The sequence below is a fragment of the Anomaloglossus baeobatrachus genome, unplaced genomic scaffold, assembly GCF_048569485.1.
Source record: "Anomaloglossus baeobatrachus isolate aAnoBae1 unplaced genomic scaffold, aAnoBae1.hap1 Scaffold_259, whole genome shotgun sequence".
Classification (NCBI taxonomy): domain Eukaryota; kingdom Metazoa; phylum Chordata; class Amphibia; order Anura; family Aromobatidae; genus Anomaloglossus; species Anomaloglossus baeobatrachus.
The window spans coordinates 160,386-180,887 of record NW_027442140.1 but is presented as its reverse complement, the minus strand read 5'-3'; the positions used below and the strand labels follow the sequence as shown (position 1 = coordinate 180,887).

Genomic DNA, 20,502 nt, shown 5'->3' with positions numbered 1-20,502 from the left:
ATAGTATATACTGTACAACGGTATATTGTATGCAGTATACAGTACATATGTACAGAAAGTTACCTCCAGAGTGCAGTGAAAGGACAGAATCGGAGGTGTGCTCGATGAGTTTTTGCTCTTATTGCAAATCATTGCTCTTAAACCAAGTTACACATTTTTAAAAAGCTTTGCTTGTCCTGCAAAACGCTCTCCAACCAAGTTACTCTTAATCCAAAGTTACACTGTATATAGAAAGTTCATAATATTTATTGCACAGCCCAGAAAAAAAAAATATATTATTGCATCAACCCAGCCAGAAAGATGATTTCTCAAATTTGATCAGTATGGGTCACTGTGGTCCAAGAATAAAATAGATCAAAATTAGTGCAAATATATCATAATAAATAGAAGGTTCATAGTATTTATTGCACAGCCCAGAAAGGATATATATTATTGCACCACCCAGATATACTAAAGTGCTATATTAAAGCCGGATAATAATAGCTTAATATATTGCACTGACCCAAGGAATTGCGCAAAAGGAACAAAATATCAAACATACAAAAAAATGGATATTGCGTATTTTCATATTGAAAATTCAGGTATAGCCATTGAAACTGCTGAAAATATTTTTACCTGTAAAATACATATAATACCGTGTGATAGGCTTTACAAAAGAATCAAGCAAATAATAATAATAATTATTCTTTATTGTTATTGCACCAACATATTCCACAGTGCTTTACAATTCAGGAGGATCATATACAAACAAGTAACAGTTATAGAAAATACAATATTTAGAGGGAAAAAAGACAACCCTGCTCGTGAGAGCTTACAATCTACAATGAGATGGGGGGAGGGGCAAGGTACAAGTGCTTATTTACAATGACAATCCAGCCATCTCAAGGAAATGGGGGATAGATAATGGCTGCCTGGACCAGTTGGCCAGAACCTTGAGATGCATTTGGGTGCCATGGAGTTTGACGTGGGGTTATATTCTGAGACATTGTGGAGGGATTATATGAATTTAGTTAGGCTAGGGAATGTGATAGGTTACCCTAAAAAGATGCGTTTTTAGGGTGCGTCTGAAGCTGAGTAAGTTGTGATTCCTCCTAACTTCTTGAAGTAGAGCTTTCCCGAGGATTGGTACAGCTCGGAAGAAGTCTTGGATTTGGGAGTGGGAGGTTCGAATTAGTGTGGATGTTAGTCGAAAGTCATTTGCAGAGCGTAGAGAACGGGTAGGGTGATAGACAGAGAGGAGGGTGGAGATGTAGGGGGGTGACGCACTGTGGAGAGCTTTGTGGTGATAGACAGAGAGGAGGGTGGTGATGTAGGGGGGTGCCGCACTGTGGAGAGCTTTGTGGGTGAGAAAAAGCAGTTTGAATTGGATCCTGTGATATATGGGCAGCCAGTGCAATGACTGGCACAGAGAGGAGGCATTCGAGTAGCGGTTAGCCAGATAGGTGACCCTGGCTGCTGCATTAAGGATGGACTGTAGAGGAGAGAATCTAGTTAGACTCTTAGTCAAGGAGAGAGTGGATCAGGGCCACGGTGAGGGTTTTTGTCGTTTCCATGGTGAGAAAGGGGCAGATTCTAGAGATGTTCTTGAGGTGCAAGCGGCAGGAGCGGGCAAGAGATTGTATGTGGGAGGTGAAGGAGAGATCAGTGTCAAGTATAACACCCAGACAGCAGGCTTGCTGCCTAGGACTTATCGTTGTGCCACACACAGAGAGGGAGATGTCAGGTTTAGGAAGGTTGGAAGATGGAGGGAAAAGAAGAAGTTGAAGTTTTGGAAAGGTTAAGTTTCAGATAGAGAGCAGACATGATGTTGCAAACTGCAGTCAGGCAGTCACTTGTGTTCTGTAGTACAGCGGGGGTGAGCTCAGGGGATGAGGGAACATTACTACAGGAGAAAAGGATGGACACATTACTATAAGATGGGGACAAGGATGGACAAATTACTACAGGGGACGAGGATGGGCACATTACCTCAAGGGGACAAGGATTGGCTCATTGCTACAGGGGACAAAGGATTACTACAGGATGGTGGAACATTAGTACAGGATGGGGATACGCATGGGTACATTACTACAGGGGACAAGGATGTAACACCTATATCACAACCCACTAGTGGGGGCTCAAAGCATATAGAAATGTCATACCAACACCAAAGGAGAAAAATATCCAAGCCAAGAATATAAAGATAAAAATTTGTATATTCTTGATTGAACAATAATACAAAAATAAACAGAATAAAATGGAACAACCCAAGGGACAGATGGTATTAATTGGGAGGATCCGGCAACAATCCTAATGTAAATTGTAGATAAACTAACCAGCTTCAAGTAAGTAACATAAATATGTGATGTCCCAATACTGTATCATCAAATATATAAATTCAAATATAAATAAATTAATACTCACAAGGGTGAGAAATTAGAATGAAAAAACAACATTTGGACATCATATGATATAAGACAATAAGATGGCAGAGGAGAGGTTAAATATCAGGGTCCAAAGAAGGGTGAAAACTAAAGCGGTATCTCCATGCACCTGACGCTTGTTTTGCAACCTCAGTGCTTTGTCCAGGAGCAAGGAAAAGTTATAATAAAATATTTAGAACATTGTATGGGATGTACTAACTTTCGTAATATACTGTGAATATATAACAATGTGAAATGTTCAATGCACATGGAATATTGCTTTTTATTTTCAGAAAACAGACGTCTATTAGTCACTGTATGTATTATAATTATAATGTAACATTAACATGCTTTCCCTTTCTTGTTTACTTATTTGCCTTTACTGTGACTGTCTTTTGTGTTTTCTTGTTCAGTTTGTCAAATATATGGTTTTTCCCCGTGTGAGTTTTTCTTAGAGGTCTACAAATATTCAAGTAAAATATTTCTCACCTTCTATGTATGATAATGGCTTCTACCCTTATGAGTTTTGTGATATTAAAAATAGGACATTTGTGTGTAAAATATTTTCCTCATTCTAAACATGTCAATAGTTTCTCACGTGTGTGAATTAGTTGGTGTTTAGCAAGACTTGATTTATCTGCAAAACATTTCCCACATTCTGGACATGAATATGGCTTCTCCCCTGTGTGAATTCTCTGGTGTGTAACAAGGTATGATTTTTGGTTAAAATGTTTACCACATTCTGAACATGAAAATGGTTTCTCCCCTGTGTGAATTATTTGGTGTCTAACAAGACGTGATTTATCTGCAAAACATCTCCCACATTCGGAACATGAAAAAGGCTTCTCCCCTGTGTGAATTCTCTGATGTATAACAAGATCCGATTTTTGGTTAAAATGTTTCCCACATTCTAAACATGAATATGGCTTCTCCCCCGTGTGAGTTCTCTGATGTATAACAAGATGTGATTTACAGTTAAAATGTTTACCACATCCTGAACATGAAAAAGGCTTCTCCCCTGTGTGAATTCTCTGGTGTGTAACAAGGTATGATTTTTGGTTAAAATGTTTACCACATTCTGAACATGAAAACGGTTTCTCCCCTGTGTGAATTATTTGGTGTCTAACAAGACTTGATCTATCTGCAAAACATCTTACACATTCTGAACATGAAAAAGGTTTCATCCCTGAGTGAATTCTCTGGTGTATGACAAGATCTGATTTTTGATTAAAATGTTTCCCACATTCTGAACATGCATATGGCTTCTCCCCTGTGTGAATTCTCTGGTGTATAACAAGATTTGATTTTTGGTTAAAATGTTTCCCACATTCTGAACATGAATATGGCTTTTCACCCGTGTGAGTTCTTTGATGTGAAATAAAATGCGATTTCTGTGCAAAACATTTCCCACATTCTGAACATGAAAAAGGCTTTTCTCCCGTGTGAGTTCTTTGGTGTGTAACAAATTCCGATTTATGTGCAAAACATTTCCCACAATCTGCACATGAAAAAGGCCTCTCCCCCGTGTGAGTTCTCTTGTGTCTAACAAGATTTGATTTCTGGTTAAAATGTTTCCCACATTCTGAACATGAAAAAGGCTTCTCCCCTGTGTGTATTCTTTGATGTGTAACAAGAAATAATTTACGCGTAAAACATCTCCCGCATTCTGAACATGAAAAAGGCTTCTCACCTGTGTGAAATTTCTGGTGTTCAACAAAAACGGACTTATTTATAAAACATTTCCCACATTCTGAGCATGAAAATGGCTTCTCCCATGTGTGAGTTCTGTGGTAACTAACAGAATCTGAAAAAAATCTTTTCTCCCTTGTTTGAATATTTCGATGGATTTTTTCATATTCTGAAGTTGAAAATGGCTTCTTTCCTGTAGGAACACTTCGATTTTTAATGCCACTTTTGTGACTTTTATTTTTCTTAAGAGTCTGTGATGAATCAGAAGGTAGAACCTGTTCAATTGAATCAGATGATAGATCTTTGCTGTAAAGAGATGATAGTATATCTGAAATAGAGTCACTCACTTCAGTTATATCTTGTGTGATATCAAGGTCATCTGATGTAAAAATTGAAGATGTCAGTTGTCCATCTGATCTAATAGTACAGTCATCTGTCAAGAATGAAAATTATTTTAATATCAGCACATTTAAGGATATAATTAATAAAATATCTAAATAAATTGCAAGTGATGGAGCAAAAAGTAATCATTTACTAAAACAAAGACCGTACACAATCTAACAGTAGACCTCAGAGTAGGAACTACGGTAGTAGAACATAGAGTTCAACCCTCTTTGTTCACTTTGCCTCCTGTATATTGGAATAATAAGCCACCAAATAATATTTTATAAGCCAAAATTATACAAAAAAATCGATTCCTTCAGTGAAAAAAATGGAGGGTTTCCACAATGGTTGTAGCTGACGACTCTTGATTATAAAGAGATATGGTTTCATAATCCAATTCAGAAAAATCCCAAAGCCAAAAGTCCTTGATGCTTCTCAGCCTTGCAATGTCCCAAACACTGTTAGTATCTACATGTTTGGCATTGCCACAGGGAAGAACCCACATAAATATTTACGCTGTGTGTCTCATGGAGCACAAGCTGGGTGTTATGTATTGTACAGTAAAATGGCAGATTTGCAATTTTCACTATACAACATCCACTCCATACTAATTTCCAGAGACTGCCTGTGGGGTCAAGGTAGTCATTTAGACTAAAGCAGAATACGGTAAATGCTATTTACTGACTATATGTTGCGGTATCATTGTTTGTTTTAACCCCTTAGTGATGGAGCTAATTTTCACCTTAATGACCAGACCAAATTTTGCAATTCTGACCAGTGTCACTTCATGAGGTTATATCTCTGGAACGCTTCAATGGATCCCGGTGATTCTGAGATTGTTTTTTCATTACATATTGGACTTCATGTTAGTACAAAATTTTGGACAATATTTTTGCATTTATTTATAAAAAAAATTGAATTTTGGCAAAAATTTAGAAAAATTTGCAATTTTCAACTTTTGAATTTTTATACCGTTAAACCAGAGTTCTGTGACACAAAATAGTTAATAAATAACATTTCCCACTTGTCTACTTTACATCAGCGCGATTTTGGAAACAACATTTTTTTTTGTTAGGAAGTTAGAAGAGTTCAAAATTTATGAACAATTTCTCATTTTTACATCAAAATTTACAAAACCATTTTTTTAGGGACCACATCACATTTGCAGTGACTTTGAGAAGCCTAGGTGACATAAAATACCCAAAAGTGACCCCATTCTAAAAACTGCACCCCTCACACTGCTCAAAACCACATCCAAGAAGTTTATTAACCCTTCAAGTGCATCACAGAAACTAAAGCAATGTGGAATGAACAAAAGCAAAAAATAAAATTTTACCTAAAAATGTTGCTCTACTCCAAATTTATTCAAATTTAGAAGAAATAACACAACAAAATGGACCCCAAAACTTGTTACCTACTTTCTTATGAGCGTGCTGATACCCCACATGTGGTAACAAACCTCTGTTTGCACAAATAGGAGGGCCCGGAACAGAAGGAGCAATATTTGAATTTTGGAAAGCAAATTTGGCTGAAATAGATTGCGGGCATCATGTTGCATTTACAGGTCCGCTAAGGTACCTAAACAGAAGAAACCCCTCACAAGTGATGCCATTTTGGAAACTAGACCTCTCAAGGCTTCTATCTAGGGGTATAGTGAGCATTTTGTACCCACAGGTACTTCACAGATTTCGATAACATTACGTTGTCATATTGAAAATTTTTATTTTTTTTCTCAAAAATATTGTTTTAGCATCAATGTTCCCACTTTTTCAAGAGGTAATTTCAAATATTGGACCCAACATTTGTTACCCATTTTCTTATAAGCGTGGGGATACCTCATATGTGGACACAAACCTTTGTTTGGACAATTGGGAGGGCTTGGAATGGAAGGAGCAATATTTGATTTTTGGAAAGGAAGTTTGGCTGAGAAAGTGCGGGCACTATGTCGCATTTGTAGGACCCCTAAGGTACGTAAATAGCAGAAACCCCCCACAAGTGACCCCATTTTGGAAACTAGGCCCCTCAAGGAATTTATCTAGATGTTTGGTGAGTACCCTGAACCCCCAGGTGCTTCACAGAATTTTATAACGTTGAGCCATGAAAATAAAAAATAAAATTTTACCACAAAATTCTTACTTCAACTAGGTAGCTTTTTTTCTCCCAAGGGTAAAAGGAAAAAAATCCCCATGACATTTATTGTGCAATTTCTCCTGAGTTTGGTGATACCTTATATGTAGTGGAAATCAACAGTTCGGGCGCACGGCAGGGCTCGGAAGGGAAGGAGTGCCATTTGACTGCAAAATTGGCTGCAATCAATAGTGGACGCCATGTTGCGTTTGGAGAGCCCCTGAGGTGCCTATACAGTGAAGCTCCCCAACATGTGGCCACATTTTGAAAAATAGACCCCTCAAGGAATTTATCTAGATGTTTGGTGAGTACCCTGAACCCCTGGGTGCTTCACAGAATTTTATAACATCGAGCCATGAATATAAAATGTATTGTGCAGTTTCTCCTGAGTACACCGATATCTCATATGAGGTGGAAATCAACTGTTTGGGTGCACGGCAGGGCTCGGAAGGAAAGGAGCGCCATTTGACTGCAAAATTGGCAGGAATCATTAGCGAACGCCATGTTGCGTTTGGAGACCCCCTGAGGTGCCTAAACAGTGGAGCTCCCCCACAAGTAACCCCATTCTGGAAACTAGACCTCTCAAGGATTTAATCTAGGGGTATAGTGTGCATTTTGATCACACAGGTACTTCATAGAATTTGATCACCTTAGGTAGTTATATTGAAAATTTAAATTTTTTTCAGAAAAATGTTGCTTTAGCACCAATTTCCTCCTTTTTTCAAGAGGAAATACCAAGAAATGGACCACACAGTTTGTTATGCAATTTGTTATGAGCGCAGTGATACCCCATATGCGGCAAAAAAACTACCGTATTTTTCGCTTTATAAGACGCACTTTTGTTCCCCCAAATTTTAGGGGAAAGTAGGGGGTGCGTCTTATAAACCGAATATACGGATTATATACTGCAGGGTCCAGGGGAGGTAGGGGCCACTCTGGAGTGGTGCAGGGGGCTGCTGGTAGAGGCTTGTGAAGCTGTGGGCGGCAGTGTTAGATCTCCTGCACCCGCTCATATAATATGCACAGCCGCTGTCCATAACCATGGTGCTGAAACTGCACCGTGGCGATGGGCTGGGGGAGCTGCGCATATTATCTGCCTGTGCTTACCTTTGATCGCACATGCCCCCTCCCCCTGTGTTAGTTATGACCCACATGCTGCTGCCCATAGTAAAATAATAAACTCTTTACTCACCTCCTCCAGCGTGTCTGCCCGGTCTCCCTCCTGCCGCTGTGATCATCAGGCACGCAGAGATATCTCTCTGCTGTCCCGATCACATGACCGGCACTAGAACCAGGAAGTAGGAAGTGCAGGAGACAGGAGGAGCTCAACCCCGAGGAGGGAGACACGAGACAGGACAGTGCTGCAGAAAGTAAGGAAAGAGTTTATTTTACTAAAAGCAGCAGCATGGGGACGAGATCTAACACAGGGGGCTGTGTGTACCATCCACAGGGGGGCCGTGTGTGCCATCCACAGGGTGCCGTGTGTGCCATCCACAGGGGGCCGTGTGTGCCATCCACAGGGGGCCGTGTGTGCCATCCACAGGGGGCCGTGTGTGCCATCCACAGGGGGCCGTGTGTGCCAGCCACGGGCCATGTGTGCCAGCCACGTGGGGCTATATTCAATATAAGGTGGCCATATCCAGATTAAGGGGGCTAATTTTAGGATGGGGGGCTATGAAGGACATATACTCTATATGATTTGTTAGACGGACACTGGCATTATAAGACGGACCCCATTTATTAAAAAAATTCTCTATTCCTTCACCAAATTTGGGGGTGCGTCTTATAATCCGGTGCGTCTTATAGAGCGAAAAATATGGTATGTTTGGACAAACAGTAAGGCTCAGAACGAAAGGTGCATGATTTTGAATTTTGTAAAAGTTGAAATAAATTGTAGGCACCATGTCACATTTGCAAAGCCCCTTGGGCACCTATACAGCAGAAACCCCCATAAGTGACCTCATTTTGGAAACTAGACCCTTCAAGCACTTTATTCAGGGGTATCGTGAGAATTTTGAATCTACAGGTACTTCACAAAAATGTTGCTGTAGCGCCAAATTTCTCACTTTTAGGCTACCTGCCCACAATCCGGCGACACTGTGTCTAGGATGCAGTGCCAGCCCTCCTGCGGAGATGTATATGCTGTCCACGGGAAAACGCAGCTGCCTGTGTATACAATCCGGGTTCGGGCCACTGCGGACTTTATTCTCCCTCCAAAGAACACTTTAGTCTCTGCAGCATAAATTGACATGCTGCTGCTCAGGAAGCCGCGCCGAAGGTCACTTTATCCTGCAGAGAAAAGAAGTGACATGGGCAGGAGATTTCTAAAAATCCTTCCTCTGTGCTTGTACTGCACAATGCAGCGTTATGGATGCAGTGAAAACACTCTGCCTCAAAAACGCTGCAAATCCAGATTGTGGGCACAAAACCTAAAGAGCTAGGATGGATGGATGGATAGATGTCTAACACATATATAATGTCCTACCGCCTGCATATTCTAAGCTGGTGCCCGTTAGTGACTTTCATTGTGTTGTGCCTTGTATTTAGCCCAAATATAAATAAATAAATAAAAAAAAGTGGGGTCCTACCCATTTTTGATAGCAAGCTAGGGTAAAGCAGACGGTTGCAGCCTGTAGACCACAACTGGCAGCTTCACCTTGGCTGGTGATCCAATTTGGAGGTCACCTCAGGCTGTTTTTTAGAATTATTTAGAAATAATAATAAAAAAAAACATGTGGGGTCCCCCTCAAATTGGATTACCAGCCAAGGTAAAGCAGACAGCTGTGGTCTGGTATTATCAGGGTGGAAAGGGCCATGGTTATTTGGCCTTTCCCAGCCTAAAAATAGCAGGCAGCAGCCGCCCCAGAAGTGGCGCATCCATTAGACGTGCCAATCCTGGCGTTTGCCCCAGCTCATCCCGTGCCCTGGTGCGGTGGCAAACGGGGTAATATACGGGGTTGATACACGCTGTAATGTCAAGCCCAGGGGTTAGAGATGTCACGGCATCTAAACAGATACCCGACATCACTAACCCAGTCAGTAATAGAAAAAAAGAAAGACAAAAAAAAAATTTTTATTTGAAAAAATGCTCCCCAACACATTCCCTCTTTCACCAATTTATTGAAAATAAACAAATTCCGGTCGCTGTAATCCATTTTGGAGGTCCCACGACGACTCTGTACCTTCTAGAATATGGGGTGGGGAGCACGCTCAGATAACGTATTCCCCATTTTCTGGAAGAGCAAGCTCTTCACGTGAGCAGTGTGGGTGCAGTAATCTGAAAATACTGCACTCACACTGCCCCGGTCCAACCTAGGGCAGAGTGACCTGCAGTAACCTCATTCCAGAATATGAGGGGCACGCTCAGAGAACGTACCCCCCATTTTCTAGAACAGCAGGTCCTCCATGTGAGGAGTGTGGCTGCAGATTACTGCACTCACGCTCCCCCGGTCCACGGTACAGCAGCTGAGCAGCAGTGAGGTCAGCGTCCATGCTTGCAAGGAGCTGGCTGACAGCCGCTGTCTGCGCATGCGCCGCCAGCTTTCCAGAAGGAGGCGGAGTGATCGCGGGGACAGGAGCAGAAGCCAGGTACCGGGGAGGACCGGGGGCTGACGGCGGGAGACCTGGCAGGACCTGGGGACGACTTTTCTGTCGCATGTGACAGAAATGAGAGTAGGATGAATGCGGGCCACGCACTACTGTGCGCGCCGCCATTTTGCATGCTCCGGAGGGGGGAAGGGGGAGGGCTCTGGAGAACTGGAGGGGGCTCTGGGGGACTAGAGAGCTCCGGTGTATCGGAGGAGAGCTCAGGGGGAGGACATTTCCCTCCGATCTGAAATGTTTGATCATTTCAGATCGGAGGGAAATGAATGCAGAGGCGGCGGTGGCGGCAGTTTTCAGCGCGCGTCGGCGCCATCTTGGATTTTCCGGAGGGGGGAGGGTGGATGGATTTCTCCGGTACCGGGGGCCTTGGGGGCACTAGGGGCTCATATTTATTTCTCATCTGACATGTTTGATCACGTCAGATGAGAAATAAATCAATTTTACCTGCCATTTAATTTTTTTTAATGTGACCGGCGGAATACGGTGTATACCGGCGATCAGTTTATCGGGGTCTGGAAAAAACACCCCGATTCATAATCTGGGGAGTCTCAGCTACCCCCGGTAGCTGAAACCCCCGAGATTTTCGGTCGCTGGGCGGGCGCTACAGTGTTTTTTTGGCCCGACGCTTTAAAGCGGCGGAACAGAATAAGTACCGTTTTTCCACCGCTTTAAGTCATACGGTCGTCGTTATGAGGTTAAAAGCATCCAAATACAATGTTTGATCACTTCTAATTATTGTAAATTTTTAACAAATTTCTGATTTATTTTTTTTTTGTAATTGGAAAACATTACAATGGTCTTCTTTCTGGAGTGGAATTTAAATACTTTTCCTTTTTATCTAACTGTGAAGTGAATATGTCTAAATCACAGAAGATTAATATAAATATGCCGGGGGCTGAAGCCTTACACCTTAGTTCTACATTTCCCTTTAAATGGCGGAATGACCACATCAAATATCTAGGGATCACTAAATACTCTAAATTTTTTATCTCTTCTATGTAATATTGAGAGCGATTTATTGAACTTATCCGGGCGCTTGGTTTCATGGTACAGTAGGGTTAATATGCTGAAGATGGACATTTTACCAAGGATCCATTACCTCTTCCAGACTATCCCCTTCAACCTACCCAGATCTTTCTAAGACTTAAATCTTTTTCTTCCAGGTTCATTTGGGGAACCCTGAGGTCCAGGCTGTCACACAGTTATGGGTATGATACAGTAACCAGAAGAAGGGTCACCTCAACTGGCTGTCATACTAGGGGCCCTAAACTAATAATGGAGAAGCTCCGCTACAACTATTATGGTTGGTGCTCAGAATAAAACGCTAATATAGTAGAAAAATATTTCTGGAACACATAAGAATTCACACAGGATATTATGATATTCTAGAAATAGGCTGGATGCTATTGCATCGGGAGTGCAGTGAAATGAACATCTGTCTCTGCTTAGTGGTGCTGACAGGAGCAGTGGACATGTGTCACTGTTTGCGCTTTCCAACATATCTGTTGTATGTCATCCTTCCACATTTGTGTATTGTATGTGTTGCGTCATTTGACCTCTTTCACCCCTGTGCACTGTCTCTTCCTTGTTGTGTGCTGTATATTGGTATCTGGTGTTGTGTTTCTTGAGCTGTGTTCACTATGTGCTGTCTCCCCTGTGTGCTGTGTATGTTTACACTATGTGGTCTCTTCTAAGCTGTTGTGACTATGATTGGAGTCTCTATCTCTCACTCTCTCAGTGCTGCCCACCATGTCTCTCTCAGTGCTGCCTCCCATGTCTCTCTCAGTGCCGCCCCCCATGTCTCTCTCAGTGCCGCCAGCCATGTCTCTCTCAGTGCCGCCAGCCATGTCTCTCTCAGTGCCGCCCGCCATGTCTCTCTCAGTGCCGCCAGCCAGGTCTCTCTCAGTGCCGCCAGCCAGGTCTCTTTCAGTGCCGCCCCCCATGTCTCTCTCAGTTCCACCCGCCATGTCTCTCTCAGTGCCGCCCGCCATGTCTCTCTCAGTGCCGCTAGCCATGTCTCTCTCAGTGCCGCCAGCCATGTCTCTCTCTGTGCCGCCCGCCATGTCTCTCTCTGTGCCGCCCGCCATGTCTCTCTCTGTGCCGCCCGCCATGTCTCTCTCAGTGCCGTCAGCCATGTCTCTCTCAGTGCAGCCAGCCATGTCTCTCTCTGTGCTGCCCGCCATGTCTCTCTCAGTGCCACCCACCATGTCTCTATTTGGGCTCCACCTGCACTGTTGTGCCTGGTTACCATGGCTATGATATGGGCGCAAAGTGCGGCTGCGTAACTGACAGTGCCGCAGTGCATTGAGGGATGCGGTAACATCCAACAACTGGCAATTATGTATGTAGATGTGGTATGCATAGCACAATGTTAGGCCAGTTTCAGACGTCCGTGTTTCAGGTACGTGTGACATCCGTTTTTAACCCGGATGCCACACGTACACACATCAGGTGTGTATACAAATGTGTGATCGAGGCGCGGCTGGTCCTGCACTTGCGTGGGAAGAGCGGTGACGTCAGTGCCGCGGTGCATGCTGGAATAGGGTTACAGAAACTGGCTATTATGTATGTTTATTCTGCAAAAAAAGTCAAACTCAGTTTTGTCAGCATTTCGGCTCAGTGGTGAGCCTTTGTAAAGGTAAATTAATCATTAGGTAAACAAATGAATGAATATTTTGTAGAGATAGAGCATAAAGAATAAATGATGTAGCCAGGGAATAAGAAGAGGCAAGGAGAGCCAGTGAGACCAGGAAAGGCGAGTGCAAGGATCAGTGTCCGATGTATAGGCTGTCCAATAGCAAACTGTCCCTTATTCACTGCAAGCACATACAGGTAAAACAACAATACATGCTCAGGGAGAAATAAAGTACAGGGAGGAAAAAAAAACAAAACAACAAGGATATTTCCACAGCACACCAAATAGCATACGACAGTTCACCAACAACAGGATCACCACGCACAAGACCGATAACGCTGGAGCAAAGCTAGAGCCATCTTCGGCATGTGAGGCTAGGTTCTACCACTTATTATATGGTGGAGGCGGCTGTGATAAGACCTCAGCAACCTGTGACCCCAGCAGCAATTCATCAGTCAGCAGGAATTAACTCCTGCTAAACCGAAGACCAGAGTGCACTAAAGAGACGACACCTGACTCTGGCTGAGCAAATGTGAATAGGGTCTATAGTCACCATGACACCTAGTCAGTGAGGGGTAGGACACCGCATGACATATGCTCAGTATTGATGCTCTCTAGGGCACAAGGAGGGGAGGGGCAGGTGTTACAGTTTTTGGTATACCATAAAGCCTCCATACTTAATTGTATTTTAAATATAATCATAAATCCTTCCAACAAAATATAGACTGAGCTGGAAGAATCTATGAATCCTATAACATTATTTATATTCCTCTGGGATTGGATAATTCATAAATCTAATATCTCTTCTATACCTGGCCCTATGCCTCCATTCATACGGGATTCACAGGATGCTAATACTTTTAGGCTATGTGCCCACGGGAGCTCGTACCTGCGGATATATCCGCAGGTACGGCCGCAGGTTTCCCGCAGCTGCTCGCGGGAATCCGCAGCTATTTTTAGCTGCGATAGTACAGCGAAATAGCTGTGGAAAACCTGCGGACATTCATGCGGATTACCTGAGGAAGTCCCGGACCTATTATCCTCAGCATGTTCCGCAGCCGCACGTATCCGCATGGGCTACAGTCACATATCTGGTCTTTTCCATTTAACCCCAAGTCAAGAGGTTTGGCTGAGACCCTTAATGGAGTTTGAAAAACTTTGTATCAAAGAGGAAGCTCCTTCTCATTGTGTTGCTGAGTAGGTTGTTGAGGGAGGCAGAAAGATTAAATTCCCTGGCTCCATTTCAGGGGGCATGGGAACGAGAGCTCAATAGATCATTTTCTCCTGCTGAATGGGATGTGATCTTTACTCTTAGGGCAAAGTCACAATAGCGCATTTCGTCTTATGCTAGAGCACTGAATGCGATATACTAATGACCCTAGGCTCCTGCTCTGCTGCGAGCGTGAGCTGAGTATCATGCAACTGTGATCTGATCCTGTGATCGGATCACAGCTGCGGAGGAGAGGGAGAGAGTGATCTCTTAATCTCCTCCATTGTCAGCCTGTGCGTATATTGCACTGCACTTGGATGTCATCAGAGTGCAGTCCAATGTTTCATTCGTACATTCGTATTCATAGACTTGTATGGGTGCGAGTGATCCGAGACTCGGATACAATCGCAGCATGCTGCAATTTTTTTCCTCAGTCCGATTAGGGCTGAGGAAAAACTCACAGATTTGAGCTGCAGCATTGTCTTACATGGTGCCGAGTGCAATATGAGATTTTCTCGCATTGCACTTGTGCGAGTCATACGCAAGTGTGACTCTGCCCTTACTTATCAGATCTCCGTATCTTGTCACGTCCGAGAGACTAACTATAAGATCTTGTCAAGGTGGTATAGGACCCCCAAGCACATTCATCATATGTTCCCTGGTACATCTGATAAGTGTTAAGCCTGCTTTACACGTTACGATTTCGCATACAATATCGTATATGCGATCGTAACCGCCCCCATCGTATGTGCGGCACGTTCAATTTGTTGAACGTGTCGCACAAACGATTAACCCCCGTCACACGTACTTACCTGTCCATACGACCTCGCTGTGGGCGGCGAACGTCCACTTCCTGGAGTGGCAGGGACGTTCGGCGTCACATCGACATCACGCGGCAGCCGGCCAACAGAAGCGGAGGGGCGGAGATGAGCGGCACGTAAACATCCCACCCACCTCCTTCCTTCCACATTGCCAGCCGGGAGCCACTGGACGCAGGTAAGATCTGTTCATCGTTCCCGGGGTGTCACACACTGCGATGTGTGCTACCCCGGGTATGATGAACAACCTGACGTTCAATTTTTAGTAATTGAACGCCGTGCATGCGATGAACGTTTTAATGTTCAATTGCAATCACACGTACCTGTCACACACTACAATATACCTTACGATGCCGGATGTGAGTCACTTACGACGTGACCCCGCCGACACATCGTAAGATATATTGTAGCGTGTAAAGCGGGCTTTAGAAATGTGATTCACCTGTGGGCAATATAACCAATCTTTGGTGGGGCAAGTTTGTGACTCAATCTTTGATCTCTTTAATAAAGTCTTTGGTACAACACTACAGAACTCTCCAGAAGCAACGTTACTTTCAGTATTTCCATTGTCAATTTCATCCATCAAGAAAGGTCTCTTCTGAATATCTCTGACAGCAATGAGGCACGTCATCCCTAGACACTGGAGATCGTCCTCTCCGCTCTAAGCTGGAATGGGTTGAATCTGTGGACTTTTTTTATATGGATGGAAGATTTAGTAATTTCATATGATTGGCTCCGTTCTGAGTCTTATGAATATGAGGACATGGTTACCCCGGTTTTCCTTTAGCTCTCCTAACTTTGGGACTTGGTTAACCAAATCTAGTAATGATATAAGGCTTTTTGTACTTGAATTGGTGCTTACTTCCCCTATTGAGCTCCCTAATGTGTTACCATATTTTATGGTGTGTGTTCTTCTTTCTACCCCCTAATCCCTTTTGTATGACATTGTTCTGTCTCTGTTTTTTTATTGGAATATATGGTTGTAAAAAATATTTGTTAATTATTGAATAACAAAATAAAAACTTATTGGTGACATGGTGGCTCAGTGGTTAGCACTGCTGTCTTGTGGTGACTCAGTGGTTAGCACTATAGTCTTGCAGCGCTTGAGGTTCAAAATCCCACCAAGGCCAACATCTGCAAGGAGCTTGTTTGTTTTCCCCATGTTTGCGTGGGTTTCCTCCGGGTGCTCCAGTTTATTCGACACTCCAAAGACATACAGATAGGGACTGTAAATTGTGAGCCCTAATGGGGACAGTGTTGCCAATGTATGTAAAGCGCTGTGGAATTAATAGCGCAATATAAATGAATAAATATTATTATTGTTCCATAAACAATAAGAGATAATTGTAAATTCTGCAAATCAAACCTTCTATCAAAGAAAATGAGAGAAGGCTCCAATTTACGGTAATTCACAGGAAAACGTCTTCTAATTTCAGGGAATATGATGGATCCTACCTGTAAGATCTACTGTAGCTGATCTGACTCCAACAATGCCCAAAATAATATTGTCAGTATTGTGTGGAGGAGCATGTGGGGGTCTAGCAGCAGAATGGTGACCATTTTCTATGGCCGGACTACAACCCTGATAAAGCAGCCACAGCCGGTGACTGAGAAGAATCTGTGACTACTCTACATTTAGTGGTCACTACTCACCTGGGCGATTATCTGTAGAAATCTCCTCTTTACTCCACTCATCACCCCTCACATATGTCTCTGTAGTATTAATATGGGGCAGATCTTCCCCCTGAAACAAATATTGTAAAAGTCACAGACAGATGGAGAAGTCCCATCTATGATCAGCTCTAATCCTGCCATCTCCACCGCTCTCATTACACAAGTATAACACATATAATACTGGAGGATAAAACAAGACTGAGCACAAGACCTTCACAGCCGTCTACACATCATAGGGAGATTTCATGGCTCCTTCTCTCCATCTACCTGATGATCCTGAGGAACATCGGGAGCTTCTTGTTTACAGTCCTGTGGGAGAAGAGGACGGGGACATCTCTCTGGTGTTGTCCTCTTACTGGATAGAACTGGAGGAGACACATACAGGGACTGAATTCATTCCTTACATACAGATAATTATAGGCCGTGTGTATTTAGTCCTGTCTATTACCTGGTGACGTGAGGGGCTGGGGAACCTCCATCATCACGTCCTTGTACAGATCTTTGTGTCCTTCTAAATACTCCCACTCCTCCATGGAGAAATAGACGGTGACGTCCTGACACCTTATAGGAACCTGACACATACAATGATACCGTCACCCCCGATCCCTTCATAGCGTTACTGTATAATGTCCCAGCATTCCCAGCAGTGTCACCTCTCCAGTCAGCAGCTCAATCATCTTGTAGGTGAGTTCTAGGATCTTCTGGTCATTGATGTCCTCATGTATCGGGGGGTGAGGTGGAGGCCCCGTGATTGGGCTCAGGGGTCTTCCCCATCCCTCAGACACAGGGGCCTGACAGCGCTCACTAGAGGTCTTCTTCACTACTGTGTAATCCTGGTTATGGAGAGACACAGTAATAAATCTCACTCCACACATTTCCAGAGTCCTCACCTCTCCAGTTCTGTCCATCTGTTATTCCCATAGATAAGAATGATGTAATGTGACGTCATCAGAATCTCTCACCTCTCCAGTAAGCCGGAAGAGGATCTCTAGGGTGAGGTGTAATATCCTCTCCGCCATCTTGTCCCTGTCCATATCCATCCTTCACGGGGCAATCAGGAGAATTCTCTTATATAGAAGATCTCCACTGAGAGGATCCGATATTGTAGGGACCTGAATGGGGAGAAGATGACGATGTAACATCATAGAGAATCCGCTGTAATAATACAATTACTGGAGATACAAGAAATCTCTTTCTCTATAGGGAAAACCCTGAGAATATAACAAGATGGAGACGACATTTCCCAGTACAGAGGCCGGAATATCATCAGAACGTATGCATACCTCCCAACCGTCCCGGATACAGCGGGACAGTCCCTCTTCTGAGCCTTTGATCCCGGGTCCCGCCCGTGAGGCTGTTTGTCCCGGCTCCACCCACCCACTGTAGCCCCGCCTCACTGTTTCTCCCTTCTACTATTCATTACAGAGCCGAGCGCGCACCTACTCCTGTGACTGCTGCTGAGGTATGAATCACCCCCTGCAGCAGAGCGACCCCCCCCTGCAGCAGAGCGACCCCCCCTTGCAGCAGAGCGACCCCCCCTTGCAGCAGAGCGACCCCCCCTGCAGCAGAGCGACCCCCCCCTGAAGCAGAGCGACCCCCCCCCCTGCACCAGAGCCGACCCCCCCAATCCCGGAGCCTGCGTTTGTCTGCAGCTGTTCTCTGACTCCCCGTGTGTGGCTTCTCACTGCTGCAGACACGCGGGGAGTCAGGAAGCTGAGGAGACCGTGCAATCAGCACTTCTCTCTCCTGCAGATAGCAGTGGCAATAACCTATGCAGAGTGACATCTGCAGGCTTCTATTAGTTACCGATCAGTGGTCTCCTGCCTGTGGAGCTGCTGGGTCCTAGCTTCCCAACAACTTCAGCTCTGCTTTATCCTGGCTCCCCTACCAGTTAAAGGGAACATGTCAGCAGAAATTTCACAATGAAAGTAATAGATTCCCCTCTGCAGCTCCTGGGCTGCTTCTAGAAAGGTTCCTGTTGCTATTGTGCCCCCTTTGAGACCTACAAAAATACTTTATGAAGTCTTACCTTTTTGTATGCAAATGTGTTTTTATGGTCACGGGGGCGGGCTGTCTGGCGTCCGTTATTCCCCCTCCTGCCGCTTTACGCAGTCCCCCATTGCTCATTTACATACACAAGGACGCGTTCCTCATGTAACTGTCCTCCCGAAGTTTTGCGCATGTGAACGCTTTTTCAGGTGATTGCGCAGGCACGAGATTATGGGCGGCGCCGTGATTGTCATCAGCAGCGTTAACCAAGTACCCGCCCATAATCTCGTGCCCGCACTTTTCCCTCTGACTCCACCGTTATGCGCAAGTGCTGGCCATATGAACCATGTTACCTATTACCGCTTGCACGAGATTATGGGCGGGTACTTGGATGACTTTGCTGATGACAATCACAGCGCCGCCCATAATCTCGCGCCCATGGTAATAGGTAACGTGGTTCATATGGCCAGTGCTTGCGCATAACGGTGGAGGCAGAGTGAGAAGCGCGGGCACGAGATTATGGGCGGGTACTTGGATGACGCTGCTGATGACAATTACAGCGCCGCCCATAATCTCGCGCCTGCGCAATCACCTCAAAAGCGTTCACACTTTGCACAGTGCTTACTCCCGCGAGAGTGGCACTGGGCATGCACAAAACTTCAGGAGGACAGTTACATGAGGAAGGCGTCCTCATGTATGGAAATGAGCAATGGGGGACGGCGTACAACGGCAGGAGGGGGAATAACGGACGCCAGGCAGCCCGCCCCCGTGACCATAAAAACAGATTTGCATACAAAAAGGTAAGACTTCAGAAAGTATTTTTTTAGGTCTCAAAGGGGGCACAATAGCAACAGGAACCTTTCCAGAATGCAGCCCAGGAGCTGCAGAGGGGAATCTTTTATTTTTTTTGCTAAATTTCTGGTGACAGTTTCCCTTTAAAGGGAACCTATCAGGTGCAATCTGCACTCAGAGCCAGGAGCAGTTCTGGGTGTATATTGCTATTCCCTGCCTAACTGTCCCTGTATACACTAGCATAGATAAAGGCATCTATAGAAAAAGTATTTTTAAAGAGCTTATATCTTATGCTAATTAGCGCGGGGACTAGTCCCAAGGGCGTTACTTCACTTGGCTAGTCGGCTCATATAGCGTGTTAGTACTCACACAGGGGCGTAATAACATGCTAACATGCTATGCGAGCCGACTAGCCAAGTGAAGTAACGCCCTTGTGACTAGTCCCCGCGCTCATTAGCATAAGATATAAGATCTTTAAAAATATTTGTTCTTGATCTCTTTATCTATGCTAGTGTATACAGGGACGGTTAGGCAGGGATTAGCAATATACACCCAGAACTGCTCCTGGCTCTGAGTGCATATTGCACCTGACAGGTTCACTTTAAAGGGAACCTGTCACCAGATTTGGGGCCTATAAGCTGCGGCCACCACCAGCGGGATCTTATGTACACATTCTAACATGCTGCATACCTCCCAACCGTCCCGGATACAGCGGGACTTTCACGCTTTACGTTGTTTGTCCCGTTGCCACGGGCGGGACGGCCGGCTCCCGGGCTCCGCCCACCCACTCTCTCTCCGCCTCCCTGCTTTTCCCTCCTACCATCCTAGTAGACGTGGCATAGAGAGGAGCGCTGCCTCTGCTGCTGCTGGTACAGTAAACTAATCTCCCCAGCGCTGATTTCCCTCCCTCCCCCCTCACCCCCGGCCGGAGCCTGTCTGTGCGGTCGGCCGGCCGCCTGTCTGTGCGGTCGGCCCGCCACCTGTCTGTGCGGGCGCCCCCCGCCGCCTGTCTGTGCGGGCGCCCCCCGCCGCCTGTCTGTGCGGGCGCCCCCCTGCCGCCTGTCTGTGCGGGCGCCCCCCTGCCGCCTGTCTGTGCGGGCGCCCCCCTGCCGCCTGTCTGTGCGGGCGCCCCCCCGCCGCCTGTCTGTGCGGGCGCCCCCCTGCCGCCTGTCTGTGCGG

At 45.0% G+C, this 20,502-nt stretch overlaps 1 protein-coding gene across 1 annotated transcript; it reads right to left on the bottom strand.

Moving 5' to 3' along the window:
- Positions 1-705: 705 nt before the first annotated feature.
- Positions 706-17,070, bottom strand: LOC142263451 (uncharacterized). Its single transcript, XM_075332228.1, has 4 exons — positions 16,991-17,070; positions 16,810-16,907; positions 16,522-16,612; positions 706-4,524 (listed from the first exon to the last, which is right to left on the bottom strand). Exons 1-4 carry the CDS (start codon positions 17,022-17,024, stop codon positions 2,972-2,974), a joined length of 1,776 nt encoding a protein of 591 aa, XP_075188343.1. The 5' UTR covers positions 17,025-17,070; the 3' UTR covers positions 706-2,971.
- Between the last annotated feature and the right edge of the window lie 3,432 nt (positions 17,071-20,502).